Below are 21864 nucleotides of genomic sequence, written 5' to 3'. Positions count from 1 at the left end.
TGGGATGTTGGTTGTTTGCCATCTCCAACACAGCTACTCCTGCTAACCCTGTGCTGCCACAGGCACTCCCAGCTCACCCAGGGATGCTCCTGAGCTGCCACTCCTTGAACAATGAAATAAATCCAGTTTCTCACACAATTTTCAGGTGGATTTAGCATTTAGGTGGCAGGATTAATAATTTCCAAGATCAGTATTAAACATTGAAGAAGGAGAATGTGATTTTAATTTCTAACAAGAACGTTTGCTCAACAAACAAGCTCCAACAACACCAAGAAAAAAAAAAAAGAAGATAAAACCAGCATCTGAAATTATGAATCTGAAAATACTGTGTCCAGCTCTGGCCCCTCAGCTTGGGAAGGACATTGGGATGCTTGAGTGCATCCAGAGGGGACAAGGAGGCTGGAGAGGGGCTGGGAACACAAACCCTGAGAGGAACCCCTGAAAAGGAGACTCAGGGGTGCCCTCCTCGCTCTGCACAGCTCCTGAAAGGTGCCTGTGCTCAGCTGGCCCTGGGCTCTGTCTCCAGGAACTGACACACCCAGAGCACACAGCCTCAAGCTGCACCAAGGGAAGTTTAGGATGGATAGCAGGAAAAAGTGATAAAGCTCTGGAATGGCTGCCTGGGGAGGTGGTGGAGTCTCCATCCCTGGGTGTGTTTAACACAGCCTGGATGTGGCACTGGGTACCAGGGTTTGGCTGAGGGGCTGGGGCTGGGCTGGACTCCATGATCTTGAAGGTCTCCTCCAAGCTGGTGAATCGTCCCTCCCCAGACCCGCTCAGCTTTCACGCTTCCCCCAAGCTGCACTCACCCAGCAGGCCGGTGCCCAGGAGAGGGTTCAGGAGCTGTGGCACCACGGAGCTGTTGCTGACCTTGGCGGGCCCGGCTGCACCACCAGAGATGTTGAGGAGCGTTTCTGCCATGGACACCACGGCCGTGCCCCCGCCCAGCGCCGACACCGACAGCGCCGCCACCGCCGCCGACGTGGTGCTGGTGGTGCTGGTGGTGGCCTGCGAGGAGGTGGCAATGGCCACCTCGGGGTGGCCACCCGAGCTCAGGACACCCCCCACCAGCTGCGGGTTGAGGGCCATGAGCGCCGAGGCGCCGGGGGCGGCGGGCAGGAGCAGCGGGTTGGCGGCGGGCTCGGGGAAGCCGGGGATGGGCGCGGGCAGCAGGGGCTCCACCCGGCCGCCCTCAGGCAGCGGCTCCGGGGGCGCGGGGGCGTTCTGCTGCTGCTGCTGCTGCTGCTGCTGCTGCAGCAGGTCGGAGATGGAGATGTTGAAGGATGGCACGGGGAGCATGGCGGCTGCCTGGGCCTGGTTCTGGAGCAGGGCTGCCAGCAGCTGGAAGTGCACGGGCTGCAGGACCTGCCCGTCCACGTCGCCGGAGAGGAACGCTAAAGCAGCATTGACGTTCGGGTTCAGGAAACCCAGAGGGTTGAGGTTGACCTCAGACTTGCCTTCTCCTGCTGAAGGCTGGAGGATGTTTAGGAGGTTCTGGTTCAGGAGATGTTGCTGATTCACCGGCAGAGAGAGAGGCAGGGAATTGAGGAGGTTCTGATTCAGAGGATGCGGCAGATTGTTGTTTGAAGAGCTGTTCTGAGGGAAGTGGAGCGAGTGCTCGTGGCCAGCGAAGGGGAACTCGCCCCCCATGGGCAGCTGGCCCTGCTGCAGAGGGGTCCCCGCTGCAGTAGTGACAATGACACCGTCCTGGAGCACAGACGTGGTCTTGGTGATGGCAGCTTGGCTGGCCCCAGCGATGGCTATCGATGAGGACGGGCCCAAACCCCCTGGAATGGAAGAGCAGCAATGTTAACGGGGTGCTGCCTGCTGGGGACACCTCCAGGGCACACGGCACCAGGCTCAGCCCAACCTGCCATGGGAAAAGGGGCTGGGGGATCCAAACTGAAGCACTTGAAAAACAGGAATGGATCTGCCATGAAATGCTCCAGCCACTCTGTGCCGCGCCCCATTGGAGATGATGGCACTGTGCACTTGTACTTCCCTAAAGTTCTTGGAGAAGGCTTATAACAGAATTAATTTGTGGAGAGCTTTGTGGACAGTTAGCTAGCTGAGAAAGGTCATGTAGACATGATACCACTGATTAAGATAGAAGAAAGCAAGTCTAGGAGTCAGCAGTCAGTGTCCAATCCCTGATGCGACTTTGCTGCAACATTAAGATGGGGGAGAGGATCTTTTGCCAGAAATATGGAGATAGTTTCAGCAGAATAACCACAAGAATGTAGAAGTAATAACAAAATAACTATAAGAATATAGAAGTAAGCGTGGTTGCCCAATGAGTAATTAACCAATAATGAGCTCAGCTTTGCAATATGTATAAGCTTCATTAACACCAATATAACTATGTGTGAACTATCTCAATAAACTTAGAGTTTTGCTGATCACTCATATCGAGTGCTGCATTTCTTCCACTGATCCGACATTAATTCACGTATAATCACAGATTTTCAACAGCATAAACCCAAAACCAACCATGACTTAACAGAGTTAGTCATGGACCAGGTTGGAATTAACCACCAGGAGGAAGGATCACAGGAACGATGCTGGGTGAAACCCTGAGTCCATGATCCACTTCCAGTTTTAATTCATTTGGATTGAATGGGTTTTGGATTTTAGATTATTATTTAGGGCATTGTTTTGGAGTCCTGAATTAAAAAAAAAAAATACATGGTATGATGAGACTACTCCAGGTCAGCAGGAATTCACAATTTGTAAAGGAAAAATGTAAATTGGGGTGGTATAAAATCCATCACTTGGATGAAAAGAAAGGGCAACTGGGTAAATTTACCATGAGAAGGCTACAAAGAAAGAGTAAAAAAGTTTATTTGGGTATCTTTATACCCCTTTAGCAAAGCTGAAATATAAATTATTATTATGTTTTTACTAAAGGCAATTTTGAATTGACAGTGGTCACTCATACAGCTCTTAGGATGAGAGAATGAAAGGCATCAATGATCACAAAATATAAATTCCCATTTTTCTGAACAAATAGGCTTTAAAAAGGGATTTGCCAGCACACCCAAATGAAAAGAACTGAGCCATACCTTTACAACATTTTAAACTAAAATAACCATTTTTTAAAGTGCTGTAATGTTGTGATAACTCCAAGAGGTACAAAATGAACACAGAACACTTTGCACTGCCCTGAACCCAAGAGAACAAATCTCACCCATCTCTCTCCCAGTACCATTATCATGTTTCAGAGCAGAAATTAAATAATAAAGTAACAAAAGGTGAGGTGAGGTGAGGGCAAAGTGCAATTGTAGAGCAGAGCAAATCCCACTCTGGGTGAGTGGGTCAAAAACCTTCATCTTCACAAGAAGCAAATTTTATTCGTTTATTTTTAGAACTAAAATCAGTATTTAGAACTAATGCCCCAAGGATTTAAAAATCATGAGAACTCCCAAAGACCAACCTGCAGATTTAAGCAATTCCCAATGGAGGAATCAGCTGTACCACTCCCCTTGTATGTGTTAGGGAGCACATGGAGAGGTTTTTAATTCAGGCATGAGGAAATTATTCTAGAGAGCCTCCCTGAATACCAAATCTGGCTCGGGTATTTTCCTCATCTGTGTTTGTAATTTATTCCTGCTCCTGTTTCCCATTCTGCTCAGGTAAATGACCCCATGCAAGAGGATTTGCTGTGCAGCAAATCTCAAAGTTGGAAAACTGCTGCCAGGTTTTGGGGAGAAATGGCTCTGTTTCCTGACCCCCATCTTCTGAGAGGCCCAAAGTGCATTCAACACCTTTCTCCAGATTAATTAAGTTATTGCTACTGAGTAAAAAAAAAAAAAGTCTTGATGGATACTGAGTAGGAGGCAGAAAATGTGTTCTTATTTCAATCCAGACTGGAGAAGTTGGGAGTCAGAGAGGGGATGAGCAGCCAGACTTGAGCAGGAAAATAAAACACCAATAAATATCCCCCCCAGCCTCTGTCCAGCCTGGCAGAGCAGGAATTGGGCTGGAGAAGTCCTGGACTGGGTGTATTTACAGAATTTACAGCTGCAGCTGGGGACAAATTTCTCTGTGGCACCAGAGATCAAAATACCATCCCAACAAGTCAACATTCAATTATGAGGACATCCATGCAAAGTCATTTTCACTGGAATATGGAGCTGTGAGAGCTTCCCCAGACCAAAGGACAGAATGGTGACAACACCCACAAAACTCCAAAACCCCCAAAACTCCAAGACTTCAGAACCCTTAAAACTCCAAAATCCCAAAACTCCAAAACGCCCAAATCCCAAAACTCCAAAACCACTCAACTCCCAAAGCTCCAAAACCCTAAAACCCCTAAAACTCCAAAATCCCAAAAGTCTAAAACTCCAAAACGTCAAACATGCACCACCCAAGGGTTTTCTGTGCCCACCCCCAGGCTCTACGATGACACTTGGGAGGTTTTGGATGAGAAATACCATCAGGAGTTGAACACCAGAAGGAAATCCCAACTGGAGTTGCCAGTTCCACAAACATGGGGTATTTGGGATCCAAAGCATGGGTGAGCTCAGCAAACAAGAGTCCTTAATACTCAGAGTGCAAAATGAAGGAGCCAGACTAAAAGCCATGAAAGCCCAGGGCAAACCCAGCTCCTGCAGCCACAGATTCTGCCAAAGGTTCTTCTGCCACTTGTTGGGAAAAATGAACTTGGCAACACAGTGGAAAGAAGAAATATCCAGAATGCAGCAAAAGCAGAGCTACTGTTTACTCACAGGGTCAGAGAAATGTTTTGGGAGCAAATAAATTTTTAAATTTATTCCTGATTTTATTTATGAGCATTTTAAATTCTACTTTCTTTTCAGAGCAGGTTCATTTTCGTGTCTGCATTTTAGCTGTGTTCCTTTTCTTAAAGCACTGCTTGACAGGTGTTTTTAAGCAAGGACAATAAAATAAATGGGTATTATGGAATCAATTTGTGTTTGAGAAGAGTCACTTAAAATAAAGAAATCAGAGTGGAAGATATTAATCATTAATATCTCAGAATCGTTCTTCCTAACCATAGATGTATTTTCCAAAAGGACTGCATGTAGAGTGTATCAATTAGAGAAGAATATTTCAAGTGCTATTTTACAGATCTTTTCCCTGTGAGAAGCTCTCCATTACAAATCCCAGTATTTAAATAATCTCAAAAACACAGTGCTGGAATTTGTGAGAAAAAAATACCCACTAAAGCAGGTGTGAGAAGCACTGAGAGAAGTGGAAGGGCAGAACTCACTCATCAGCCATTACCACCTGAAACATTTCTAGAATTGAGCACAAATAAATGGTATTGTGAAAAATGCATATTTTATGATTGGCTTTTCACAAATATTAAAATGAATATCATATGTGTTGTGTTAGAAAGTAATGCTGTATTAATTCTCTTAGGTAGTGTGTTAAATATAGTTTTAGGGTATAACAAAATGCTAAAATAGAAACGATGCAGTGTAGGATACTTTTTTTAAAGGAAGGACTTGCAGTGAAATAGCAGCCACAGAACACCTGAATCTTTCAGAGAAAGAGAATTTATTGCTCCATTATCAGGAGAAATGAACTTCTTCCTGCCTTGAAGGCACTGTTGGGATTCAGAGGAAGAAGTTGACACTGCCCAGACAGAATCCTGAGTTTGAATGGAATTTATGCATCATGTATGAGGTGTGTGAATATGCAACAGGCTGTTGTTTATAAGGGTTAATCCTCTGTTAACTGTGTCCTTTTTTGGATTTATGCTGCCCAGAAAAGGTACCCGGACGTCCGTAACTCTTTGTTTCTCTTGTCTCATATTCTCCTAATTCAAATTGTCCAAATTATTATTACTCTAACTGTATTACTATTTTTATAATCATTTTATTACTATTAAACTTAAATTTTAAAACAAGTGATTGGCGTTTTTTACAGTATCAATTCCACTTCCTTGCTTTTCAGAGAATCCCAGAATGTTTGGGTTGGGAGGGACCTTAAATCCCATCCAGTGCCACCCCTGCCATGGGCAGGGACACCTCCCACTGTCCCAGGCTGCTCCAAGCCCCATCCAGCCTGGCCTTGGACACTTCCAGGGATCCAGGGCCAGCCCCAGCATCTCTGGGAATTCCATCCCAGCCCCTCCCCACCCTCCCAGGCAGGAATTCCCAAAATTCCCATCCCATGGGAAGCCATTCCCTGCGCCCCATCCCTCCAAGCCCTTGTAAATAATCTCCCTCTGCACATCCATTGAAACCACAGCCAGCTTTGCTTAGATTGGACATTTTCTTGGCTGCTTTTCTAACTTTGAACCTTTCAGGTTTTGGAAAGCCTTGCTGGAATGTTGCTTTCCACTCCTTGGTCATTCAGGAACTCCTCACTCCCCTCCTGGTGCAGCTCCCCAGCTCGGGCAGCAGAAATGTGCAGGATGCTCTCAGAACCCCCAGTGGGAGTGGAGAGAGCTGACCTGAGGCCAGGAGGGTGTGAGAGCACAGAAAACACTCGGATATTTGAATTACCACCATCTCAGAGGGGCTGTGACACCTCATGGGGTTCCCCCAGCCACGCCTGAGGTGTTCCAGAGCTGCTGCCACAGTGGGGTAAAACTGGAATTAATCACAAATTGGAGATAAAACCTCAGAGCCTGCATTAGTGGGGAGATTGTTCAATTAGGGATTTCCAGAGCTCCCCCTTGGAAAGCACAGCCTGAGTCCTGCAAGATCCCAGAGCAGGAGTTCTTGCTGTCCCTCCTCACCTGCACACCTGGAACCAGCAGTGACACATTCTGACAGTTCTATTCCCCCTTTTCCTCCTGGAATGGAAAACATTGAAGATCCTTATCTGGTATCTCCTTTATCACACTGCCTACAATTCCAAAGAAGCCATAATTCAGCACTTAAGCACAAACTGCTGTCACTCATTCTCCTTCTGGAGATGCTGCAGTGCCCTGAGACAGCCCAGAAATCACCAGAAACGGCCCAATAAATCAAATATCCCCATCAGAACCAGTAAAAATCCTCAACTGCCCTCCTGCACAGCACTCCATGGCCCTGGAGTGTGCTCTGCTGGGAGATATTCACCTGCCTGCCCATAATTCCTGTGCACCACACTCCATCATCACAGGGGGTTTCCATGTATAACAAAGCTGAAATCCTCGAAATCTGAAAAATTTCCCTAAAATTTTGGGGGAAGGGCAAAAAGCCCAGAACTATTTTTTGGGGGGAAGGGCAAAAAAGCCCAGGACAACAGAAGTCCATAAAATTAGGCTTTTTCAAATTTAATAAAATTAGGGTTTTTAAAATTTTAATAAAATTAGGCTTTTTCAAATTTAATAAAATTAGGGTTTTTAAAATTTTAATAAAATTAGGCTTTTTAAAAAATTAATACAATTAGTTTTTTTTTTTTTTAAATTTAATTTTTGGAATTTAATACCTGTCCCAATTTCAGTCTTGGCTCTTCTCCCTGCCCATCTCCTGTGATTTCTGCATTTTCCCAGCAGTGCTGGGTTGGAAATTACTTGGAGGAAAGCGTTGGGATGTGCTCAGCTGCCAGCAGAGCAGTGTTTGAGTAGAAAAGAGTCAAGAAAACAGCACATGAGTGCAGGAGCAGGAATTCAGGATTTTCCCACTCACAGCTGTGGCAGATGCACTGCAAATGAAGGAAAGCACTCCACTGTGAATTTGGGAAGTTAAAAATTCAATAAAATGCATTATTTCCTCCAATAATCCCCACTCCTCCCTCCAGCAAAAGCTGGAGCTGCCCACTGGTTCCATTTTCAGCTAAATATGTGTGGGAAATCCCACAGAATGAATTCAGGTTTTCTCTGTAATAATATCTTTAATAAGACTCATCTTTCTACATTAATTTGTTATTATTTTTTACACACTGCCTGGCTTTTATCAATATAAAATCCTAGAAAATTGCATGGCAGTTAAAACACCAACAAGGTAACTGAAAGACTGTCAATTGTTGGCAAATTCAAATTTTAAGAGCTAAAATAACACCAGAAAACCCCAAACAAGCACTGAACATTTTCCTTATTCTTCACAGTTCTTACCTGAAGAGAAAAAAAATCACTTTCCTCTCCCCAAAATAATAACAAGGGTAAATAAGTTATTATTTAGAAATAAGAGTGGGAAAAAGAAGCAACTTTAAATTTAATTTAAATTTAAGTTAATTTTTAAATTTAAGCAATACATTTAAGTATCCTTATAATCTTTCCCCAGGAGAGCAAAGAGCCTCTGGATGTTCCTATAAACCCCAAATAATGGGAAATTTAAATTTGCTTTATCATTAGAAGAGAAGGTTCTTGCCATCCTGTCTAGGGGTGATTCCAGTTTAATAAGAAATTTTTTCTCAGACACAATAAGTCCCAAAAAGTTTTCAGATACCTTCCTGACCCTGAAGTCCAAAAGTTCTTCTGATTCTGCAATTCTAGGTTATAGAAAGCAATTCTGGGGAGCAAATCCAGACTTGTTTGGTTTGATTTGTGTTTCCAACAGTTTGCACTGAGGTGATTAAATCAGAGCCTCCCAATCCCTTCTTTGGGGGGTTTTGTTTTCCAGCACCGTCATCCATTCCCAATTTTCTTGGCTGTGTTAAAACAAATTCCTCTCCCCACCCTCAGTAATTGGTGTTGTGCTCCTCCCTGTTTAATTATATTTTACTATTTCTATTCTGTGCATTTCACCAGGAAAAATTCCCATTTCAGGGAAGGAAATTAAGCTTTTTTTTGCCAAATCTGCCAGTTTTTTGTTACTTCTGAACTTCTAGACCCAGAGTTTCTCCTATATTATAATATTAATATTTGACACCACTGATATCTTTAATTGCTGTGGTTATTGAGGTTCCCTTAATTTCCCTTCTCAGCAGCCCAGAGCTTCTACTCCCAAATCTTTTCACTCATTTCCATCCATCCCATTATTTATGGACATAGATATTTATGGATATGGATATTTATGGGTATTTATGGTTGCTTTCTTAGCAGGATTTGGATGTTGAATGTTCAACACTCAAACACAGATTTCCTACCCCATGAACCACAAGAAAAAGGGAAATAAATAAAACCCTACAATCAAATCCATCACCCAGTGGTGCAGCTCCATCCTACAAAAAAAATAACAAAATCCACCACACACACCCTGAAAATTACCTGGGAATTAAAGATATTATCTGTGGCAGAAGAAAACAAGAGCTGGAATACCAGAACTTGGTCCATGTGGTTGAAATATAATTAAAAGCTTGGGCAATAAGCAGCTAATTGTGGGGATTCACAGGGTTTTTTCTCTCAGGAGCTATTTCTGAGGAGGAGCTGCTCTGAATTGCTGGCACAGACACAGAAAAGAGATTTAGCAATTAAAATACCTCAAAACAAAGGGAAAAAAAACCAAGCCACAAACTGAAATATGAACATGGGAGGTTCCTTTGGACATCTTCTTCTGCTGAACTGCTCTGGGAAATTCAGTGTACAGGGAAGCTGGGAAGCTCCAGCCCCAAAACTGACGGAGCAGAAATCCCAAAATTCCTCTTCCAGTTTTGTTACAGAGCTGGATGCAGACTGGCAACTCACTTTTATTTAAAAAAATAAATTATAATTATACCACAAACCACTCAACATTTCACGTGAGTCTCATGGAAAGAACATCCCCATTCTCCTGGAAATCCAAGAGAATTCCCTTCCCTCTCTGGATTAAAGCTCAGCCCTGAGCTCTGTGCTGCTGGGAGGGCTCACTAAGAGGCTCAGTGAAGGTTTCTGCTGAGTTCTAGGGAATAACACAAAAATAACACAACCTCCTTAAGGAAGACAACATTCTCCAGGCTTTATCAGAAATAAATGGGGGGAAAATAGTAAAGGTAGAAAGATTTTCAGAAAGTTGTGAAAGTAGGTTTTAAAAATAGAAAGAGTAAAGAATTTCTAGTTAGTAGTAGTTGTAAAGCTTCAAAGTAGAAAAGTTACAATAGTACAGTAAGTAAAGACATGAAATAACAGTTTTAGGTTTGATTAAGATAGATTTTAAAACTGTAAAAAATATGTTTAGTAAGATAGTAGAAGGTTTTGAGTTTAATAATGGAGCATTGTGTATTGTTAATAGAAAGTATGTAAGTCAGTATTGTTTGAAATAAGTTATGTGTGTTCATAGTGATTGGTTAGAATAATATTATATAATAATTATATAATATATAATATATATTATAATAATATTGGCTAGAATAACTATCTGTAAGTTTTAGTAATATGCTATTGGCTAGAAAGTTTTGAAAATGTTTTGTAACAAAGAAATCTTGGGTTGCTGTTGGTAAGACATGAGCTGCTGTTATTTTTTAATTGTTTTAAGCATGTAATGAGACTAATGTTGTAATAAAGTGTAAGGAATGTATCTCAGCCTTTTTACCTTTACTGTTTTCCCCACAGATGTTCAATAAATAATTGAATGCAGGCTGTGTGTCCTGCAAGCACCAAACTAAAGCAGCAACTTCAGCAGCAGAGAATGGAACAGCTCCCAGTTTTCCAGCCTCTGCCTACACAGAATTATCTTTTATCTCCAGATAAGGGAAAAAAGTCTCATTGAGGCTTTGGAATTCTGTGGCTCCAACCCTGTGAGACATTCCCAGAGAGGGGGAATGGCAGGAGGAGTGCCCAGGGTGGGTCATGGCCCAGTTCCTGGTGCTACAGGGATGATGCTGGAGCCTTCCTTCAGGCTTTGACCCATTTGTTCTGTTCTATTTGTATTTATCAGCCTGGATCTGAGTGGGGTGACAAGCACAGGCTGTGATGGACACAGGAACACCACAGGAGCCTTTGGGAGCGGTGCAAAGCCCAGCCAAGGTGGCAGCCAAGGGGCTCCTGCCCCAGGGGTTGTGTTCTGTGCTCAGTGGGACAGGGAAGGGAATTCCCAGGGCCATCCCAGCCTTTGTTCTGTGCAAAGTCTCAGAAGCTGCAGCAGGAAATGCCCCTGTGCCAGCAGGACAAGGCAGAAGAGCCACACAAGGACTGAGAGCTGCTTGTTGTGACCGCTCCAGGCAAGAAAAAATGAAACTTTTTCATCACAGGGATGGGAGAAACCCTTAAAAGTCATCAGGAACCACAACCAGAGCAATACTAGAACATTATTTGACTATAATTCAGCTTTTCTAGAATTCCATTCCATTTTAAAGGAGGAAGCTGAGGAATGCAGAGCAGGTGCTTGGGTTAATGAGAGGCTACTTGAACACTTTGGGGAGACCTGGGTTTTCATTGCCCTTCAGAAATTTACACCACGACCATGTTCTAATACTTGGTTCAACCAGTAACATTCGATACAACTCACATTTTTGAGCTGATTCCTTCTTCTCTCTAAACCCCCAGAGATGATAACAGCAGCAAACCCATTTCCTCTCCAAATCTTCCCTGATGAACAAACCAGGAAATCTCTCCCTACACTCCTCCAACTGTTCATTCAAGCATTTAATTACCACCTTAGTAAAATTACCTCAATAAAAGCAAACACAGGCTTGGCATTCCCTCCTGCTGGCCCTGAAGAGGGTGATTTTGTACATTTTGGTGCTCCCAGGATCTGCTCCAGTCTCTGACACCACCTCTTTAATTCCAGCAGGAAAGAGCTCCTGGATCACCTGGACATGCACTGCCAGGTGAGCCACAACCTTCTGGGCTTGGAGCAGGGCAGGCTGCAAAAAACCTCCAATTTATTTGGAGAAGTGACAAAAGAGGTGTGGGAATGTCCAGAAGTGAATGGATTTTATTCATGGAGAGTGTGTGGAAGTTAGCAGAAGGAAGAGCTGACACAGGAAGCAGGCCAAAACGGTTTTGTCCACAAAAAGGAAGATATGTTTTAGTTTACCACTATTTTTTTTCCTTTCTGTTTTATTTTCGAGTTTGTGGCTTTCAGCATGAACCAGGTGCACTTTTCACCAGGATAAACTGAAGTTTAACAAGGAATAATGTCTTGGGTTGTAAGATATGTGTGCATTCTATTTCCATCTGGCAGAGCTGGGGCAGTTCTCTTCTGTCCATTGGGCAGTTTTCTTTATCTCTCCCACAGCCAATCCTCCCTCAGGAGATCTCTGCTGTTCATGGGCCATTAATTATTAATTATCTTCTGTTCATGGGCCATTAATTATTAATTATCTTCTGTCCATGGCCAGTGAGTGTCCCTGCATGGCTGATAAAATTCCATCATCCCATGGGGAGATGCTCTGCCCAGGGGAGGAGCCAAGCATTCCTACCTGGATCCAATCTGAGGTTTGGGACAGCACAGCAGCCTCTGCCCAGTGCATTCCCAGAGGAGCAGCTTCTGCTGCCCTGCATTCCCAGAGGAGCAGCTTTCTGCTGCCCTGCATTGCCAGAGGAGCAGCTTCTGCTGCCCTGCATTCCCAGAGGAGCAGCTTTGTGCTGCCCTGCATTCCCAGAGGAGCAGCTTCTGCTGCCCTGCATTCCCAGAGGAGCAGCTTCCTGCTGCCCTGCATTCCCAGAGGAGCCCAGGCCCATCTCCAGCAGCCCTGGAGCTGCAGAGGAAAACTCCCCCCTTGTGCAGGATCCCTGCTCCAGCAGAGCCACAGCTGGCACTGCAGGAGGGCTGAGCCCCCATGGATGGGGCTGTGCCACCCCCTGACACACAGGGGGCCAGGGACTGCTCTGACTCTGGCAGTGGTTTGTTTTTTTTTTGTTTGTACTATTGCATTTGTATTTTTAATTTTCCTATTTAAGAACAGTTATTCCTATTCCCATATCTTTGCCTGGGAGCTCCTTAATCTCAGAAATTATAATCATTCAGAGAGAGGGGGTTTACATTTTCAATTTCAGGGGAGGCTCTGCCTTCCTTAGCAGACACCTGCCTGTTCAAACCCGGGCAAATATTCAAAACCAGCCATCAGCGATTCCCAAGGACAGAAATCTGTGACAATCCCCTGGCACAGCCACGTACCTGCTTCAGGACTGCTCTGATTGCAGCTGCTCCCGATGCTGTTGGGGATTCCTGGCGTGGAGGGTGCCTGGAGCCTGGCCTGGGCCGGGCTGGGATGTAAGGAGTTCCCTAAGGCCATTCCCGCCTGGGGGAGCATCCCGCAGCTCCCGCCGGCCTGCATCTGGTTGAGGAGCCCCGCCAGGTGGTTGGAGGGGGGAGCAGCAGCGCCGGGCCCGAAGCTGGGGTTAGGATTGGGGTTGGGGCAGGGCAGCCCCGGGGGCAGCGCGGGCTCCGCCAGGTGCAGCTGGGCGCCGGGGTAGGGCAGGGCGCTGCTGGAGCCCCCGCAGCCCGAGGAACTATTGCTGCTCCCGTGGGAGCTCTGACAACTCATGGACTGCAGGAGCTGTGACATGGAGCTGATGGGGAAGGAGCTTTGACTTGGCTTTCTTATCAAATCGGACCCAGCTTTGGGAAGGCCAGAGCTGTCCAGCTGAGACTGTCTCAGCAAGCTCAGCACCGTGGTGGTGGGCTGCTTCCTTTTCCTCAGAGGATCCTTTTGCTGAGACATCAATTTATCTCTCAGTGCTGCCCGGCCGCTCTGCCCTTCCGTGGTGGGGAGGAGCACGTTGGCAGCAGGAGGGAACATGGGATTTAAAGTGCTGTGTCCTTCGGTGCTGCCGCCGCTGGCAACAGGTCCAGAATTGCTACTGCTGTTATTGTTGTTACCAGCAAGTTTATTTTGATTTGCTAGCTGTGCTTTGGCTGCTGCTGAGAGTAAACTGCTTGCTGGAAAAGAGGCAGCGTTGTGCTGGTTCAAGATCTGATTTAAAGGCATTCCCAGCAAACCAGGCTGACTCTTCAAGGAACCGCTTCCGGCCGATGCAGCGGGAAAAACTGCATTGTTGGGAGGATTTAACACGTTACTCATTCCAGCAATTAACGGGTTGGGGATGTCCTTGTACTGACTGAGTCCGTCGTGCTTGGTGGAAGGGCTGGATGGCATGGATGGCCTCGGCGACCCTATGGTTGACCTCGGGGACCTGGGAGGGACTTTGATACCGCTACAGGACGACCCCACGGGAGGCAGCAGGAAGTTTCCGTGATCGGACGAGGTGGAAGAAGAGCGCGATCTTTGGGGAGAAGCCTCGATCCTTGCGATGCCGGGCGCCATGGCGTGAACGGGGGACGTCACCGGCGAGGGGGACAGGGACGTCGAAGCCGAGTGCTGAACCCTTTGGACGTGAGCGCCATGGTTGATGTGGGCGGGTTTGACGGTGGGCAGGGGCAGGTTGCTGGGCAGGGGCACCACGGCGGGGGGCATGCTTACATTCATCACGGGTACCTGAGAGTGGACACTCGAGTGGAAGGTGGTGGGGTTCATGATCACGGGGTTCTGGTTCGGCGGTTTGCTGGGAATGGGGTCCAGTATGCCAAGCGGATCCTTCTCGGATGTTAATGGCTTTTTCTGAAGAGCACAAGAAGGCGGTGGAGGAGGCAGGGGTGGGCCTTGGGGGGGTTTATGGTGGAACATTGCTCGTGGTATTTCCATACCAGCCGAAAAGTTACACAGGGGTTTTTTCATGACTGGGCTCTTGGTGGTCAGAGTGGGGGAAAGAGGTATATTAGTCCTTCCAGCCATTGCACAGGATGACTGTATGGGAGAGCCGTGGAGCATGACTGACGGCGGGGACAGAGGCGTCCTGGTCATGTGGATAGGACTGGAGTTGGGCGCTCCATGAAAACTGGGATTGTTCCTCGTGAAGACGTCGGGGCTCCCGAGAGGGTCGGTCCTGGGCGAGATGGAGCCGTCCCCGTAGATCTGCGACCCCGAGGACGCCGGGCTGGGCATCCCCCCGTGACTGCCGCGGTATGGAGACTTCTGCCCCAGTTCATTGCTCCCCAATCTCTGCCTGGGATAGGCAGGATGGAGCTCTGCTTGCTGGCTTCCAGCCATTTCTTGCACATAAAGCCTACCCATGGCATTAGATGCCCCCATCATCAACTTGAAAGGAGTCTTACATTCCGGCATCACAGAATTTGTAATTCCTTCATGTGATTTATTCCTCATCGACCTTGGAGTTGCTGCTCGGGTGGGAACTACTGGCGTTGCACCTGGCATGGGAAACACACAACAGTTACCACTGGTTGCAAATCCAGTGTCCCACGTTTCAGGGCAAAGCTGCTGAGGGTGAAAACATTCCCAAAAGCTCAGGGAGATTTTGGCTAAACTTTTGCTTCAGCAGAAATAAACCCTCAATCACCGAGCTGGAACTGTGCCTGTCCCCAACTACACTGCTGTAATTCCATATCCCATAGAAACATGGACCATTTGGAACCTTGTTCCTTGCCTTTTGCCTTTTCCAAGCACCCCCTGCAGCCTCCTGCATCTCCAGCATCCCCCCTCTGGCAGGAGGAGCGGGATGGCTGTGGCAGGGAAAAGGAGCCTCTGGCACCATCTATTGAGGACAGGAGGAACAAAGCCCATCCAGGATTGAGACTCAATTCCCACAAAAAAGGCCCTGTCCCAAATGCTGTCCCTGATGAGGCATCCTGAATGCTTTCTGTTTGTTTCCAGGATAAAAGCCCTGGGGATGTTTGCACATGATGGAAAAATTCCCTGTAAATCCCGCTTTTGAGGCTACACCTTCCAACAAACACAAGACCACCTTCCATCTTCATTTAAGAAGATTTCTTCCCCAATGTTTTACTTCTAGACTAGAAGCACAAGCAGCTCCAAGTCTAGGGCACTTTCTGCCAGTTTTACAGCTCTGGGAATTTGCAATTCAGCTTGCAGTGCTTGGCATGCAGCCTCTGGATGTGCAAAATTCAACTGGAATTGGGAGCTAAAAATTCTGTGTTTCAATGAACCCAGAGGTGCCTTGAAATTCCTCTACTCATCTTTCCTTCAGCCTGGTCAGACAGCACTGACAATCCTGCCTTCATCCTATTTGCTCCAACGAGAGAGAAACAAACATTTCCCCTGTCCCAAAATACAACCAAAGTCTCATTTAGGGGAAAAAACTAAAGGCTGAACTGCAAAATGAAATAATTATGAGAGGTCTCACCTTGAGTGCTGGAAATAAGCAAATGGTCACATATAAATGTGCAAAAGTTTTGCTTTCAGGGGGATTTATTGGGGAATTTTCTTCTTTGCTTATGCACAAAATTCTGACTGACAGAGAAAGTAAGAGCACAGAAATGTATAAATTACCTCCTTAATTTTCCTGATTTTTTGAAAACAGGAATATAATTGAACTACTACTCATTGAAAAAATTAAGCAGGGAAATGCACAGAAACTTGGGAAATTCCACTGTTACTTAAAACCAAAATTACCCTGAAAAAAAAATTCAAGAAAAGTTTTAAATCCTAAATTTCAATGTGAAAAGGCAGGGGCACATCAGTACTATGAACAGCATGGGTCTCTTAACACTGGCACTTCTCTAAAATTTATTATTTCTTGGTTTTCTTGTATTTTTTCAGGAAGATCAGTTGGCCAGGTGCTCTCACAGCAATGAGGGGTGCAGAGAGCTCAGGCCTTTTCCCAGGAGCTGCAACCCCAGAGTACAAAAATAAAAACTCAGCCCCTTCTCTCCTTTGTCCTGCACACTGGGGTCTGTAATTCTCTTCAGAAGCTGTTCCTGTGATCCTTACAAAGTCCCTAATTTTGGGTGAATTTCTGGGTTTGGAGCTGTTTTGGTGCTAACTTTGCTTTCACCCCAGGTCTCAGGGAACCCCCCTGGTTTTACAACCTTTGTTTGGAGAGTACCTGTCAACTTCAGCCACCAACAAATTTCCTCACTTTTTTTATTGATGGGGATAATTAAAATGCTAATCCAGGTTGGTGGCCAAAAATAATCCTTGAGAAGTGACAGTGGAGATCTCCTCTTGCTGTCTATTCTCCTTTACAATACAATTTCCCATTTAGCCAAGTCCTTAGCCACATCCTAATCCCTTCATAATCACTTTATTCTGCTCCTCTAATTTCCCATGTGACAGAATATCAGACATATTACTACAGTTCCAAAAGATGAGAGCTAATGTATTTTCTTTGTCTAGAACAATCTGATATCTTTTCCAAGAAAATCATGCTCTTAGTCTGGGCTGACCTGCTTTTAGACTCATTTTCTATCTACCTCCATCTCTGCCTACTCCCTTTATTTATTCCTCCAATCTGCTTATTTCTGCACTTGTGGTCAGACTTTGGGGGTGGTTTTGCACAGTAATTATGTGTATAAAAATCAGATTATGACATGATTTCATTTTTACTCACTTGTTCCACCACCAGGACTAGTTAGAACCAGTGAAGGATGTGGTGCTTCCATGCTTTTGTGAAGTGTAGCCACAGCAATAATTTTCCTTTTGTGAATGCATAGTTTGGTGACATCTTCGTCCGCTTTAACATCTTCAGCAGTTCTCTGCTTCACAGCAGCTCCAGGATCAAAATTAAAGACCTGGCAGTGAAAATTCCAGCGTTTAAAAGAATGACTACAGGCAGCAAAGTCACCAAATTCACATAAATTAGGAATTTTATAAGGAGTATAGAGGAATTCTCCTCTGCTCCTGACTGCTCCTATACTGCCCAAGGGATTCCTTGACAGGATGTTTGGAAACAACAAATAAAAAATGAAAATATTTATAATAACTGAGTCAGATCCTCTGCAAGAGGGGCTAGGGCAGAGGGGAGATGAATTTTATATTTTAAGGTCTAACTCTGGGTGGACACCATTTATTTTAGAGCTCATCTGAACAGAGTTTGAGTCACCAGCATGGGCAGCTGATAAATACGATTGCACCTAGACCCAAAACGATGCTGTGCTTTACCTTGGGAAGAACAAGAGGACATTCTAGGCCACACTTGCACGTTCCATCAGTCAGCAAGTAAGTCTTCACCTGCTCCAAGCAGGATAATAAAGACCCACTGGGACTGCAAAGGAACAGAAATTATGAATATAAACTCTTGTATAGGTCAGGGCTTGCATCTGCTCACAAGGACAGTGGGTAAAATCACATTTTTTATTTTTTTTCTCATAGTACTTCTTGCTTTTATTCAAGAATTGAGAGAATACTTACAACAACAACAAAAAAAAACCAACCAAAAAACAAAAAACCCCAAACATATTTTAAAGGAAACAAAACTGTTGCAGCTGGGTCTCTTTGATGCACAATGTTTGGTTTCATTCAGCTAAAATTTTGACCTTCTCACTGAAATTAAGAAATATTACACCAAGGAGCCAGGCCAGACAGCTCCTGACAAACTGCACTTGGATTTCTCCAACTCCCACCAGAAAATCATTATCTCCACTTCCCAAAATAGGGCACTGGGAACTCTGTTATGGCAAAATCACTAATTCATAATATGAAAAAAACCTTCTCGTGTCCCCAGCCTCTAACTTGCAGATTGCTCTTTATTGCTGGCCAGCTGAACTGTTTATCCTGAATAAAACACTGGTTATTAATGGCAGCTGTAAATAGCCCTAATTCAAACAAAAACAGCTCAAGTGGAATAGTTTGGATCACAAAAACACTCCTGACTCAAAATTCCAAGCTGTGACGAACTTTGGTGCTTAGAATCCAACCCATAAACACCTCATCCTGCACGAGTCACATCTAAAGCAACATCTGCAAGTGACATTTCAAGTCCTGCTGACAGTTTTAATAAGTCATTTCTTTGCCAGGCATGCCCTGAAATAGTTATTTTTGGGAGAAGTGCTCAGGTTGAATCTGTGTAGCAGTGACAGTTTGGAGGGTGAGGAAGATGAAAGAGCAATCTAAAAATAAAGGTCCAGGTCTGGTGACTGGTCAGGAGTCCAACCTCCCGTGTCTGAAATCCTTGGGGAGCAGGGGGAAACTGCTCTGTGCTTTTATTTCTTTTCACTACAGCAGGATCCTGGCTGAGCCCTTTGGATGCTCCCACGTGTCCTGGTCATGCTGAGCCCAAACTCCACACTGGAGGCTGTAACAGCTTCCCTAGGGAGAATCCCACACTGACATTGGCTCTGGACCATCCCATCTACACCCAAAATCTCTCCAGACACTTCCTGTAATCCTTAAAACCTCCTGTTAAAAGGCATTTCTGGGAATGTGCTCTGCACTGAGGATGCTGTTTTATTTGCATTGGCTAAAAAAGGCTACTTTTCCTGGGGTATTTTTAGAAAAAAAGTGATTTGAAACAACCTTGGTGTGCTGTTGGCCTGGGCACAGCCAGCCAGTGCAGGCTCCAGGAGATGCTGGAGTAAGGAGGAGTGTGTTGGCCATCAGGGAGTGGGAAGGAAGGTCAAATCCACTGAATCTGTGGGATCCAGCATTCCTGCTGCACACACAGGCAGGGCTATTTCACCCCAAAACCCAACTAAATTTAAAAAGGGCCAATTTTTTCCCTGTTTCTGCCTTGATCCTGGGCACAGCTGTAACTGCAAAGTCTCTTGAGTGTGCACAAAGTTATTAACACTTGTGTAACACAAAGGATAACCCACAGCTGGCTTTGTAAGAAACTGCCACAAAACAATAAAATAAGGGAATTCCAGACTGCTCTGGGTTGGGAAGGAGCTGAAGCTCAGCTGGTTCCAGCCCTGGAATCACCTCCCACCATCCCAGGCTGCTCCAAGCCCCATCCAACCTGGCCCTGGACACTTGCAGGGATGATTCAGGCCCCACTTAGCAGCTCTGTTGTGCCAAGAAAAGTCCTGAGAGTCAGCTCAGTGCTTCTACCAGGTAATGAAAACCAGTTAATGAATGGATTTAATCTTGATTTAATCCAAAGCAACTGCTGACAGCTGACAGGAAAGCATCTGTGCTTTCCAAGGAGGCACAAACAGAGAGTCTTTATTCAGCTGGGATCATCTATTCCACTTGAATCATGTCAGATCTTAATATATCCACTAATTTTTCCCTGGGATAGCTGTGGAGTCAATATTGTTTGACCTTTCCTTGCCTCCAGCAAGGCTGAGCATGCTGGCAGGGCAGAGAGGAGCTTGTGGGAACTCAATCCTGGAGGATTCAGCTGCCCTCAGAGCGCTGGGGATGCTCCATGGCAGGCAGGAGATTGGATTATTGCACTTCCACCTTTCCAACCAACACCTCCTGCTCTGGGCCTTGCAGCACACACGAGTGCAAAGTACTTTTATTCATCAGAAACTCTGAGAAAGTGACCAAGGAATAAAAAATTACATTGGAAAATTTGGGAAGAGGGCAGTAAAGAGCTTCATTAATGCTGCTGTGTAAAACTTTTTAGGGCTGTGGAAAACCAAATTCAAAGCTGAGTGGAGTCAGCAGGTACATAAACTACCAGAAAATTCACTATTCCGAAAATTGTAAGAAGCTGCCATAAAATAATGGAATTCAAAGAAAAATACATTGAAAAAATACATTGGAAAACTTGGGAAGAGGGCAGGAACAATGTGGGCTTCCCCAAAGCTGTTGTAGAAAACTTTTTAGGGTTGTAGAAAGTGAAATTCAAAAGCTGAGTGGGGTCATCAGGTACATGAACTACCAGGAAATTCACTATTCAGAAGATTGTAAGAAAATGGCACAAAATCATGGAATTCAAAGAAGAAAAAAATACATTGGAAAACTTGGGAAGAGGGCAGGAATAATATTTACTCTTACAAAGCTGTTGTGTAAAACTTGCTAGGGCTGGGGGAAATGAAGTTCAAAAGCTGAGTGGGATCATCAGGTAAATAAACTACCAGAAAATTCACCAAGGAATAAAAAAATACATTGGAAAACTTGGGAAGAGGGCAGTAAAGAGCTTCATTAATGCTGTTGTGTAAAACCTTTTAGGGTTGTGGAAATAAAGTTTAAAAGCTGAGTGGGGTCATCAGGTACATAAACTACCAGAAAATTCACTATTCAGAAAATTGTAAGAAAATGCCACAAAATCATGGAATTCAAAGAAGAAAAAATACATTGGAAAACTTGGGAAGAGGGCAGGGATGAACTTCATTAATGCTGTTGTGTAAAACTTTTTAGGGTTGTGGAAAACCAAATTCAAAACTGAGTGGAGTCAGCAGGTACATAAACTACCAGATAATTCACTGTTCAGAAAATTGTAAGAAGCTGCCATAAAATAATGGAATTCAAAGAAAAATACATTGAAAAAATACATTCTAAAACTTGGGAAGAGGGCAGGAACAATGTGGGCTTCCCCAAAGCTGTTGTAGAAAACTTTTTAGGGTTGTAGAAAGTGAAATTCAAAAGCTGAGTGGGGTCATCAGGTACATGAACTACCTATTTATATAATAGGAAATTCACTATTCAGAAGATTGTAAGAAAATGCCATAAAATCATGGAATTCAAAGAAGAAAAAAATACATTGGAAAACTTGGGAAGAGGGCAGGAATAATATTTACTCTTACAAAGCTGCTGTGTAAAACTTGTTAGGGCTGGGGGAAATGAAGTTCAAAAGCTGAGGGATCATCAGGTAAATAAACTACCAGAAAATGCACCAAGGAATAAAAAAATACATTGGAAAACTTGGGAAGAGGGCAGTAAAGAGCTTCATTAATGCTGTTCTGTAAAACCTTTTAGGGTTGTGGAAATAAAGTTTAAAAGCTGAGTGGGGTCATCAGGTACATAAACTACCAGAAAATTCACTATTCAGAAAATTGTAAGAAAATGCCACAAAATCATGGAATTCAAAGAAGAAAAAATACATTGGAAAACTTGGGAACAGGGCAGGAATAATATTTACTCTTACAAAGCTGTTGTGTAAAACTTGTTCGGGCTGGGGGAAATTAAGTTTAAAAGCTGAGTGGGATCATCAGGTGCATAAACTACCAGAAAATGCACCAAGGAATAAAAAAATACATTGGAAAACTTGGGAAGAGGGCAGTAGAGATGCTTCATTAATGCTGTTGTGTAAAACCTTTTAGGGCTGTGGAAAATTAAGTTTAAAAACTGAGTGGGGTCATCAGGTACATAAAACTACCAGAAAATTCACAATTCAGAAAATTGTAAGAAAATGTCACAAAAATCATGGAATTCAAAGAAGAAAAAAATACATTGGAAAAC

The 21864-nt window shown here is 44.5% G+C and overlaps 1 protein-coding gene across 4 annotated transcripts in view; it reads right to left on the bottom strand.

Moving 5' to 3' along the window:
• MBD5 (methyl-CpG binding domain protein 5) overlaps nt 1-21864 on the bottom strand; it is a 129780-nt gene that overhangs the window by 18147 nt on the left and 89769 nt on the right. For all 4 annotated transcript variants that reach the window (XM_077181770.1, XM_077181769.1, XM_077181771.1 and 1 more), the window contains 4 exons: nt 17677-17779; nt 17126-17306; nt 12876-14966; nt 810-1787 (listed from right to left, as the gene is read on the bottom strand). In XM_077181770.1, coding sequence (XP_077037885.1) covers nt 810-1787; nt 12876-14966; nt 17126-17306; nt 17677-17779 — 3353 coding nt within the window. The remainder of the gene's footprint in view (nt 1-809; nt 1788-12875; nt 14967-17125; nt 17307-17676; nt 17780-21864) is intronic.

Source organism: Agelaius phoeniceus, chromosome 7, assembly GCF_051311805.1.
Source record: "Agelaius phoeniceus isolate bAgePho1 chromosome 7, bAgePho1.hap1, whole genome shotgun sequence".
Classification (NCBI taxonomy): domain Eukaryota; kingdom Metazoa; phylum Chordata; class Aves; order Passeriformes; family Icteridae; genus Agelaius; species Agelaius phoeniceus.
This window is presented reverse-complemented; position numbering and strand designations above follow the sequence as displayed.